The 12,373-nt window shown below is 41.8% G+C and overlaps 1 protein-coding gene across 2 annotated transcripts in view; it reads left to right on the top strand.

Moving 5' to 3' along the window:
- The first annotated feature begins 7,417 nt into the window (after positions 1-7,417).
- Positions 7,418-12,373, top strand: part of LOC106562384 (adenylate cyclase type 2) — a 46,763-nt gene continuing 41,807 nt past the window's right edge. For both annotated transcript variants that reach the window (XM_014127240.3, XM_014127242.3), the window contains exon 1: positions 7,418-7,950. In XM_014127240.3, coding sequence (XP_013982715.1) covers positions 7,786-7,950 — 165 coding nt within the window. In that variant the 5' untranslated portion in view covers positions 7,418-7,785. The remainder of the gene's footprint in view (positions 7,951-12,373) is intronic.

The raw sequence follows: 12,373 nt of genomic DNA on the forward strand, positions 1-12,373 counted from the left end.
AGACCTCTGGTGGCATGTCTTGTGGGGTATGCATGGGTGTCCGAGCTGTGTGCTAGTGTTTTAAACAGACAGCTCGGTACCTTCTGCTTGTCAACGCCTTTTACAAAAACAAGTAATGATGAAATCAATCTCTCCTCCACTTTGAGCCATGAGAGATTGACATGCATGTCATTAATGTTAGCTCTCTGTGTACTTTTAAGGGCCAGCCGTGCTTACCTCTTCTGAGCCAACTGCAATTTTCCCAAGTTCCTCTTTGTGGCACTAGACCACACTACTGAACAGTAGTCCAGTTGCGACAAAACCAGGGCCTGTAGTAGAGGTCGACCGATTATGATTTTTCAACGCCTGTACCGATTATTGGAGGACCCAAAAAAGCCGATGCTGAATTTTTTTATTTTTAATATTTTTATTTTTTATTTTTTCATACAAAAAAAATGTAAAATGTGCAATTTTTTGTTGTTGTAATAATGACAATTACAACAATACTGAATGAACACTTATTTTAACTTAATATAATACATCAATCAAATCAATTTAGCCTCAAATAAATAATGAAACATGTTCAATTTGGTTTAAATAATGCAAAAACAAAGTGTTGGAGAAGAAAGTAAAAGTGCAATATGTGCCATGTAAAAAGCTAACGTTTAAGTTCCTTGCTCAGAACATGAGAACGTATGAAAGCTGGTGGTTCCTTTTAACATGAGTTTTCAATATTCCCAGGTAAGAAGTTTTAGGTTGAGGTTATTATAGGACTATTTCTCTCTATACCATTTGTATTTCATATACCTTTGACTATTGGATGTTCTTATAGGCATTTTAGTATTGCCAGTGTAACAGTATAGCTTCCGTCCCTCTCCTCGCCCCTACCTGGGCTCGAACCAGGAACACATCGACAACAGCCAGCCTTGAAGCATCGTTACCCATCGCTCCACAAAAGCCGCGGCCCTTGCAGAGCAAGGGGAACAACTACTCCAAGTCTCAGAGCGAGTGACGTTTTGAAATGCTATTAGCACGCACCTAGCTAACTAGCTAGCCATTTCACATCGGTTACACCAGCCTAATCTCGGGAGTTGATAGGCTTGAAGTCATAAACAGTGCAATGCTTGAAGCATTGCGAAGAGCTGCTGGCAAACGCACGAAAGTGCAGTTTGAATGAATGCTTACGAGCCTGCTGCTGCCTACCATCGCTCAGTCAGACTGCTCTATCAAATCATAGACTTAATTATAACATAATAACACACAGAAATACGAGCCTTTGGTCATTAATATGGTTGAATCCGGAAACTATCATTTCAAAAACAAAACGTTTATTCTTTCAGTGAAATACCGAACCGTTCCGTATTTATGTAATGGGTGGCATCCCTAAGTCTAAATATCCCTGTTACATTGCACAACCTTCAATGTTATGTCATAATTATGTACAATTCTGGCAAATTAATTACGGTCTTTGTTAGGAATAAATGGACTTCACACAGTTCGCAACGAGCCAGGCGGCCCAAACTGCTGCATATACCCTGACTGCTTGCACGGAACGTAAGAGAAGTGACACAATTTCCCTAATTATAATAATTTCATGTTAGCAGGCAATATTAACTAAATATGCAGGTTTAAAAATATATACTTGTGTATTGATTTTAAAGAAAGGCATTGATGTTTATGGTTAGGTTTGGTGCAACGACAGTGCTAAATCATCACCCGTTTGGCGAAGTAGGCTGTGATTAGATGAGAAATTAACAGGCACCGCATCGATTATATGCAACACAGAACACGCTAGATAAACTAGTAATATCATCAACCATGTGTAGTTAACTAGCGATTATGTGAAAATTGATTGATTTTTTTTATAAGTTTAATGCTAGCTAGCAACTTACCTTGGCTTCTTGCTGCCCTCGCGTAACAGGTAGTCAGCCTGCCACACAGGCTCCTCGTGGAGTGCAAAGTAAGGCAGGTGGTTAGAGCGTTGGACTAGTAACCGGAAGGTTGCAAAAACGAATCCCCGAACTGACAAGGTAAAAATCTGTCGTTCTGCCCCTGAACAAGGCAGTTAACCCACTGTTCTTAGGCCGTCATTGAAAATAAGAATGTGTTCTTAACTGACTTGCCTAGTTAAATAAAGGTGTAAAATAAAATCGGCCAAATCGGTGTCCAAAAATACCGATTTCCAATTGTTATGAAGACTTGAAATCGGCCATTCCGATTAATCGGTCGACCCCTAGCCTGTAGGACCTGCCATGTTGATGGTGTTGTTAAGAAGGCAGAGCAGTGCTTTATTATGGACAGACTTCTCCCCATCTTAGCTACTGTTGTTTTGATCCACGGTTATTCCAAGCAGTTTAGTCACCTCAACTTGCTCAATTTCCACATTATTCATTAGGAGATGTAGTTGCGGTTTAGGGTTTAGTGAATGATTTGTCCCAAATACAATGCTTTTAGTTTGGGAAATATTTAGGACTAACTTATTCCTTGCTACCCATTCCGAAAACTAACTGCAGCTCTTTAAGTGTTGCAGTCATTTCAGTCGCTGTAGTAGCTAACATGTATAGTGTTGAGTCATCCGCATACATAGACACACTGGCCCACAAAACACCAGTCTCAACGTCAACAGTGAAGAGGCGACTCCAGGATGCTGGCCTTCTAGGCAGAGTTCCTCTGTCCAGTGTCTGTGTTCCTTTGCCCATCTTAATATTTTATTTTTATTGGCCAGTCTGAGATGAGCTTTTTCTTTGCAACTCTGCCTAGAAGGCCAGCATCCCGGAGTCGCCTCTTCACTGTTGACGTTGAGACTGGTGTTTAGTGGGTACTATTTAATGAAGCTGCCAGTTGATGACTTGTGAGGCATCTTTCTCAAACTTTCTATTTTGGTTAGAGACAGTTTGCGCTCTTCTGTGAAGGGAGTAGTACACAGCGTTGTACGAGATCTTCAGTTTCTTGGCAATTTCTCGCATGGAATAGCCTTCATTTCTCAGAACAAGAATAGACTGACGAGTTTCAGAAGAAAGTTCTTTGTTTCTGGCCATTTTGAGCCTGAAATCGAACCCACAAATGCTGATGCTCCAGATACTCAACTAGTCTAAAGAAGGCCAGTTTTATTACTTCTTTAATCAGAACAACAGTTTTCAGCTGTGCTTACATAATTGCATGTTGCATTGATCTAATGATCAATTAGCCTTTTTAAAATGATAAACTTGGATTAGCTAACACAACGTGCCATTGGAACACAGGAGTGATGGTTGCTGATAATGGGCCTCTGTACACCTATGTAGATATTCCATAAAAAAAATCAGCCATTTCCAGCTACAATGGTCATTTACAACACTAACAATGTCTACACTGTATTTCTGATCAATTTGATGTTATTTTAATGGACAAAAAATTAGCTTTTCTTTAAAAAAATAAGGCCATTTCTAAGTGACCCCAAACGTTTGAATGGTAGTGTACATTTAAATGTGAAAAATCATGGAATTGCCCAGCTGTGGCTTACTCTGACTCATAAAAATGTAGTATGAATGGTGGTCTCCTGCACAACAATCCCACCAGGTCAAAAATAGTTTGCTCCCCTTCAATTGTAGTGGCAACTTTTTTTCATTTCCTAGCCTTCACATGTCGCGAGGCCAAAGAGAAGACGACATCCAGTCCCTTGAACTTCACGTCCTCTATTATCTTGTGTTAATGCACGTTGCCAGTTTGCGACAGCAGCCATGTGTGTTCTCAATCTCAGTGGCTGGGCTCTGGGTTGGCGATGACGTCTGTAGTTTTGTGCTGCGGCTGCTCCAGGAGTCAAATGACGCCAGTTTGCGAGGCCTCTGTGAGAATGCCTCGATTTGCCTCAACTCTTTCAGAGAGAAAGGCCTCCCAGACAATGCAGTGCAGTTACTGCTATTCATCCTGTTCTTGAGAGACTCCAGCCTATTCAAGCCAGGCCGCTATTCCAGCACTGCTCCGCACGACTCCACTCAGCGGCAGAGACAGACAGAGATCCGCTGCATCGGTCCTTTGCCATGGCAACTTTAGAATTGGAACATAAAGAGGTTGTCGGGCTGGGAGCTGTAATATCAAGCCGTTGTCTCACAAACAAGCGCTCTATGGCGGTGTTAAATGGCTGCCTCGGGACAAAACATCCTGGAATGATCAGTACTAGTATCCTACTGTCTGACTGAGACAGACCTATTCACTGATTGTTAACATCGTGGGGTACTGGGCCATCTGCCCCAGTACGAGGCTGCTCTCCAAATGTCTTCATTATTTCCTTACTGTCCTGACCTCCTAACATTGGAATGCACACAGACAGTATGTCAGACAATGAAAGTGATCCCGGTTTAACCAACATACAGAGTAAGACAAAGTAGGCTACAAAGCCACTGAAAAGCACGAAAAAGACATTGCGAAAGAGCACCCTCTTGTCATGAGCTGCCTGGCTTAAGTGAACAGGAAGATGCACATATTGAAAGCAGAACCATCATCCTGAGTTTCATTGATAAGCAGAAGTTCCCGAGAGCCTTCTAGATAATAAGTCTCCCCTGACTGCTCTCTGAGATATACTGTCTCAGTGCCGTTTCACCGTTCCTTTGTCCCAGAACCATTCTCTAACAGTACCACCCTTAATGGTCTATTTAGACTTCCCTCACAGTCGTGGCTCATTGTCTATCTCCATCTGTCTATCTCTGCCTCTGTATCTCTCACTGCGGACTCATAACTTACTCGCTAAGTCTCCCTGTTTAAGGGTGATAACACCAACCTACCATGCTGCATTATCCAGGAGATGAGTAGCCATGACAAAATGGGACCTTTGGTCCTTTACTGTCTGCCATTGGGGCCTGGTTATCCTCACATTCATTCACCCTCCTCCCTACTGTTTACTCTGGTTGCATGCATGAGCAGTCATCTAGCCTGTGGGTTGAAAGGTCTGAAGGAGCTAAATCAGAGAAATTATCTCATATTTCCCAACAAGTCTGATGTAAGGCTTGTAGTGTTTTGTGTGGGTGTTCTTTTTGAAGGAGTAATTTCCTTCATATGAATAGTGTGTGTATATCATAGATCTGAGGGGCCCTGATCTCCTCAGGGCCCCAGCTGCTTTCTAATAGAGAAGAAGGATCCCTTACCAGTATATGCTTTACCTCGTCCTCTGCTTTAACTCCCTAACTTGGTTTGTTAGTCAGACTGCAGGATAGCCTGGGTAGTATAGGATAGGGGCTGGGTAGTACAGGATAGGGGCTGGGTAAAGGGTTGTTAGATGTTTGGCAGTAATAGTCTTATAGTAATAAAAGGAACAGTTAAACAGCAAGGCTGTAAATCGCTGACCGGACCTCCATCAACACACGGCCTGTTGTGACAGAGCAGATTGTCACTATATGACTGGAGCATCCTGAGTGGTTGGCTGCCTGGGATACCCAATCACACAGCCCAACAGGTGTCCCTCCCTCTCTGGTCTTTAGGTACATAATCTCATCAGCCTTTGTTATTTTATGGCACATGGCAACTGTTGCAGTTGCCATGCTAAAAGACAAACAGGCAACAATGCTTCATACTGTTAGGACAGGTCCAGGAGTCAGGACTATTAGCAACTGCTGAGATGAGGTTTATATTAACTAACTTTATGCAAGGATAATTTCATATTGTTTCAACCCAGCAACATCTAGCACCTCCCAAACACACCAGCCTGTTTATGAAGCCAAGAATGTAATCCCTTCTCCGAAATGAGAGGTGACATCATAATCAGTCTCTGAGCCCAATAGTTTACGGTCACGCCCATATTGTAGCTGTGCTGTTGTGTTCTGTGATTTTATTATCAGGTGAGACAAAGACCAGCCGCTGGGCCCTCTTTAAACCAACCAGAAAGGATGCCTAGTACTTCCTACTTCGTGCTTGAGACGAGAGCCTCCCAAATTATTTTTCATTCAGCCTTAGATTTGTAAATACAACGTAGCCTCTGATTCACTGAGCAAACTTCCTGTGTGCCAGGGAGCCAGCCAGCAAGGGCAGACCGACTAAGGGGAATCAGACTCCTCATATACTGACTGGCTTTAGTGGCCTCTACTCTGTGCTCATTAAGACAGGAGCAAAGTACATACTCTGCCCAGCCAATAGATCCTAACAAAACATAGACCTGGTTTATTTTCCTACAGGTTAATACACCTTGATTTATTGATATTTAATGTAACTTCTAAGGGGCTGCATTCATGTCCTTAATCATTAGCGAGACTGCAGTTTCATGTAAAGAAGAACGGTTTGGCCATACCCCAGTGCCGGAGATTTAAAATATGCTTCTTTCAGTGTGGATAAGTTATTTTTGTCCATCTTTGAAATGTGTTACGTATTAAAGCGATGAATGACAATCTCCTTAAACTCTTGTGAATGATTGGTTGCTAAGGTAAAAATATTGGCAGACATAGACTGAGACTCTTGGCTAGCGTTTAAACTCCACAATGCTGAATGTGTTTTGTCAGAGTAAAATGTATAAAATAGAAGTAAATGAAGTCGAGGCCAGTGTGGTGTTTCATGATGCAAGAGTTCTTCCCTTGATGGCGTATTCTCGAGTAAAGCGCTCCATGGAGAGCTTACTCATTAGAAGGGCTAGGTGTCATCATGGCAGTTCTCCATGGAACTGTGGCCAAACCGGGACAGAGACTGAGGACTGGGGCTGGGACTGAATACAGACAAACCTGGCTTTCTTGATCGTGGGAACTACTGCAGGGCTTGGGTTGAATGAGGATTGAAGATTCACTCACTTGTGTATACATATTTACACCCTTGGCTAAAACAACAGTCTGTCTTTGCCATATGAAGGGACTCACTGTACTCTCATTGTGTACAGTTTGGCAGACAGTAATGTAGTTTCAAATCACATTGTTAAATTGTACTTTTTTTATGCCATATAAAAATGTCATCTGTTTATTAAAACTTAACAAGCTTAGTGAGTGCATCAACATTTTCTGACATGTCAACAAGAGAAAGTGCTTTGAAGAGCCATGCCCCTCAAGTGTTGTGGATTGCTATTTCACTCTACTTCTGTCTTTATCAGTGGTTCCAGTAAGTTCACCCAGTCTGTCTCTGTTGTCTCCTCCCCAGGCCTCTGACTGTGCCAGCTCCAGTGGGTGGAGCTACATTGGGCCCCTCTCTCTACCCGCTCAGCACTGATGGGACAGAATCCTGAATCCTGGAGGAATCCTTGACGACCCCTTTTTCTTCCTCCCCGGTTCCCCCCCTCTTTCTCCTCCTCCTCTCCTCTTTCCCTAGACTCTCCTCCTCCCCCGGTCTCTTCTCTCAGCGCTGGGATCATTACTCAACCCCACTGAAGAATGGAACACAGTAGCTGGCAAGGATGAACTGGGTCTGCCTGCCAATGCAGAAAGGGAGATAAAAGAGGGAGAAAGAGAGAGTGAAAGAAAAGCAAGCGAAAGAAAGTTCAAAACCTGTGAGTGAAAGAAGAGGTACATATTAAAAATGCCCTGGAGGGAGAAAATCGACAACTGCACTTGAGCAGTATGAGCTAGAAGACCTCAGCAAACCTGCCGACCTGGATGCGTGGATCTGTAGACATACACACACACACGTCTGTCTCAGTCGCAGCAGAAGACGGCTCCTACCCTGCCCTAAACTGTGGAGTGTTTTCAGCGTTATTCCCTGCCTACCATACCTGTGTGAGGAGTGGTGGACAAAAGTGGAGAGGAAATTCAGCAACTCTTAGAGGACAGTGCAAGTTGATAGAAATGCTTCTTTGTTAAAACCAGCGTGTTTCGGCCCGTAACCTTTTATCAGGGTTTTAGTAGTGAACAGGTCAGCACCACCATGCCGGCTAAAGGGAAGTACCTGTTAAATGACCAGGAGCTGAAACATGAGGCCCTGTACAGGAAGTTCTCCTGTATCAGCCAGTACCAGCCTCTGGTGCTGCTACTGGGCCTCTCCATGCTGTCCTGCGGAGTCCTCATCATCCTCTTCTTCGCCCTGCACCTGGTGAGTGTGTGTGTGTGTGTGTGTGTGGAGCTGATGTGGAATTGCTAGCTAGCGGCTATTGTGTAAGTGACGTCATCTACCGAGACCTAGAAGTGTGTGTGCACCTACCCATGTATGAAGTGACAGTATGCTACACATCAGAGCCCAGCTAATTACAGCTTTTTTTAATGACTTAGTAATATCCCCTGAGGGGGTGTGATGTCCTCTCGGGATGAGTTTATAGATAATGGATGGAAATATGGAGATTAGCACATAAAAGACACCATTGTAGTATGTTATTTTTCTGTAGTACAAAAACTGTGCCTAGATATACTGAATTAGAGGTCTTTGTTTTTTTCTCCTCAACAACAGTCTGTGGCAAGGCGTAGCAATACGCTAGAGATGATGTGATTGGTGTAGACTTCAGAGTTTAAGAAGCAGGTAATCACTGTATTTGTGTAGCAGGTCACCAGTCTAGAGTTTTAGTAGACATTTTAGGTTACGAGTACACGACTGTGTAGAGCAGTAGGTAATCACTCTGACACACAAAACGTAAAGCAGCACTTACACTACCGTTCAGAAGTTTGGGGTCACTTCCTTGTTTTTGATAGAAAAGCATATCTTTTGTCCATTTTTAAAATAACATCAAATTGATCAGAAATACAGTGTAGACATGATTAATGTTGTAAATAACTATTGTAGCGGGAAACAGCTGATTTTTTTTTTTAATGGATATCTACATACAGTGGTTGCTCCACTAAAAGTTTTGCGATTATGCTGCGGGACTTGGAGGTAATTTGAGGTTTAGTACAGTACGTTGCGTCACCACTTCATTGCTCCAGACCAGCGCAAGGGGGAGTTAGAGCAGTGATTATGCTTTTGGGTCCTACTGTGTCTCTAACTGACAATGAATGGGCGACATAAACCTAAATAGAAACTGATAATTGTGCACGACTTCAGTATTACTTACTAAAACTATTACATTATTTTGGTCTTACTGTAGTACTGTAGCCCACTCCCGACCAGGCATGAGGTAGTGCAATGGTCTAAGACACTGCATAGCACTGCAAGCTGTGTTGCTATGCAGATCCTGGTTCAATACCCGTGCCGGCCTCGACTGGGAGACCCATGAGATGACTGTAGGTTTTTGGTTTCTCTCCCTCGAAAAACAGAAAATATTCTAAATAACAAACTGGCCTTTTTCTCACTCATTTTACGTTATTTGAAAACAACCATCTCCAAAATATTGTTATTTTTTTTTTAATAAACCGATTTATTATTCATTTAGAATTATATAAAAGCCCCTTTGGATATTCTCACAGATATATTATTAACCCTGTTATTAGCAGGATAATATATATTGGTCATACTGATCACGGCTCACAATGGGATTGCCTTGCAGTTCTCCAGCTGTATCCACTGAAACAGCGGTGGGCGCGCGAGGTTCAAGTCATGAGGGCAGGGGGCACGGGATGGGCCACAGCGCACAGAAGACAGACCTAGCCCATGGGGAAGGGAGGAGGAGGAGGAGGAAGCATTAGACCTCTCACTAAAGGCGTCACTCCAAAGTTATACTTTTGTCTGAAGTGGATTTAACGAAAAATGACATAAAGCACACATTTGTAAATCCCAAACTCTAAAAGTAATTGGAACGGTAGATACAAATTATTTGTGACATTGTGGTTACAATAACAAATGTAAACAAGATGCTGTGTTTTTATTTACAGTGTTGATGGACAGCTGGTGGCATTTTGAAAACAAGTTTTAAAACACTTGCAGCCCAGTTAGCAGGACAATAGATTATTTATAGCCCGGCTACTGTAGGTGTGAACATTCCCCTACCTGCAAAAAATGACATTGGGACCAAAGAGAACAGACGAAATGGACATTGTTTTCATCAAGCCAGCTTCTTTCTATGGTCCTACCCGTTCCAGGACTTAACCACGAGAGAACTTGAAAATGAGCGGATCACCAAAACTAAAGGCGTTTTGGTTTCAGTGCATTTTCTTTAAAAAAATAATAATTATATAGCCTGTCGATGTGTAGGCATACTGTGTAATAAAATCCATAATTAAATAACAGTTAAGTAAAAAAAGATTGCGTACTAAAACGTGAATGTGTTTTTGCAGAGCATACAAACATGCCGACAACCATCCGTGGAGATCAGTGGACAAAGGGCTGGACAACAGGCCGCACCGAAAAAAAACGCATGGTTGCCAAGAAAGCGATTAGTTTTGCTAGATTCTTAAAATGTGTATGCAGCATTTCTGTGTTGGTCACTTTTAATTCTTAATTGATCTACTGTTTCTATCATAGGCGACTCTAATTTATGGGGGCTCAGGGCGGTACCATTCTGCTCATATGATGAAGGTGCACATGGATCAGATTCTAACTTTGAAGACCGAGATCGAGTCATTGAAGGCAGACCAACAGAAAGAGAAACATTATTGGAGGGCAGAGACACGGGCAGCAGCTGATGCATTGGTCCAGAGCCAGGCGGCATAGGCAGAGAATGACGTGTTGAAGAGGGCGAGGAACAAGATGGAGTCACAATCCATGCCCGGCACACCTGTGAGCTCTGGAACTCCACCTCCTACAGGCAGAGTCAACATACCTGGCGAGTTCATCGTCGGTTCACCCTGACATTTCCATTCCTATTCTGACAACAGAACTTGACCAACTGCTCACCAGGCACAGCAAGGGCCGTTATGCTGTTCTGCTATAGCCTAATAAACAAATGCAGGTGGCTTATATCTTCAAAATGCTTTAAATGCTTTATTATCCAAATGTAAAAGCATATACTGTACTGTATTTCTTCATCAGCATCTTTATGCTTTCGTTAATAAAATAATGATAAAAATACTCTTTCAAAATGCCAGTGTTTATTTAGTTATGGATCCATAACTAATTACTATGGGAATAAATATCACTGAATTACAAAAATATTGGAACGAAGTTGTCTAATAAAGGAAAACAAATTGTTGCTTACTGGAAAATACTCTTTCAAACACACACAGTCGCGTTGTACAGCGGCATTATGGCTATTAGCAGGGCTATATTTTGGCCTCTATGGGCGGCGCGCAATTGGCCCAGCGTTTCTCTCTGTTTTGGCCTTTACAAATATTATTTTGCCCTTTTTATTCAGATTACAATCACTCACTTTAGTTTTTTTTTAAACGAACTAACCTCCAAAATATCGTTATATATTATCAAGTTGATGGCACAGTCATATAGCCAGCACCTACATAAAGCTGAGTGACTCACTCATTCATGGCTTTAGATCAACAAAAAAAAAAAATTTAAAATGTAAAATAAATAAGTACCAACATTCTTTCTGATAGTCTTTAATAAATACATATTTTGGTTATCATGACCTGGACACCATGTACAGTATTATAATAGCCCATTATGGGCAATTGGCAGGACAATATACCTTTACCAACACCTCTCTGTATTTTGATACTTTGTGGATGGGTGCTCCCGCAGTGCAAAATGCGTTGCTACAGATGCAGGTTCAATACCCGTGCCGGCCGCCACCGGGAGACCCATGAGGCAGCTTTTGGTTTTAATTTAGAATCCTCCAATCCTCTATATGTAATTATTGGCAGAGAGTCACGTCATATTTTTCAATATACTGTTGGCCTACCGTAGGCAACATGAGTCTCACTAGTGTTGAGCAATTTGCTGTTAAAAGTGGTGTAGGTCTTATTTAAAGAGCATATTGCAGTTAGAAGCAATAGGATTTGAAGCAATAGCCTACAACTATTTTAACACCGTTTCATACTCTGAGACAAGCATGGGGACTGGTCTTGATAAATCAAGGAGTTTTTTTATTTTCACTGAATCTCTGTTTGGCTATTGGTTAGACTACAATTAGGGTATAGAAATGTTATGCTCTTAGTGTAACCTTTATTTAACCTCTATGGGCTAGGTGGGACGCAAGCGTCCCACCCGTGGTGCACTCCATCAACAGCAGGTGCATTTCAAGAGCGGCAAATTTGAATCCAAATAAATGTCAAAATTCAAATTTTTCAAAAATACAACTATTTTACACCATTTGAAAGATAAACATCTCCTTAATCTAACCACGTTTTACGATTTCAAAAAGGTTTTACGGCGAAAGCATAAATTTAGAGTATGTTAGGACAGTACATTTACAAGAGTTGTGTGTAATGTTTTGTCAAGTCAAAGACAGGGTCACCAAAACCATAAAACCAGCTAAAATGATGCACTAACCTTTTACAATCTCCATCAGATGACACTCCTAGGACATTATGTTAGACAATGCATGCATTTTTAGTTCTATCAAGTTCATATTTATATCCAAAAACAGCGTTTTACTATGGCATTGATGTTGAGGAAATCGTTTCCCTCCAATAACCGGCAGTCAAGTCAGCGTCACAAATTAAATAATTAAAATTAGAAAACATTGGTAAAATATTAT

This window comes from Salmo salar, chromosome 11 (assembly GCF_965601325.2).
Source record: "Salmo salar chromosome 11, fSalSal1, whole genome shotgun sequence".
Classification (NCBI taxonomy): Eukaryota; Metazoa; Chordata; class Actinopteri; order Salmoniformes; family Salmonidae; genus Salmo; species Salmo salar.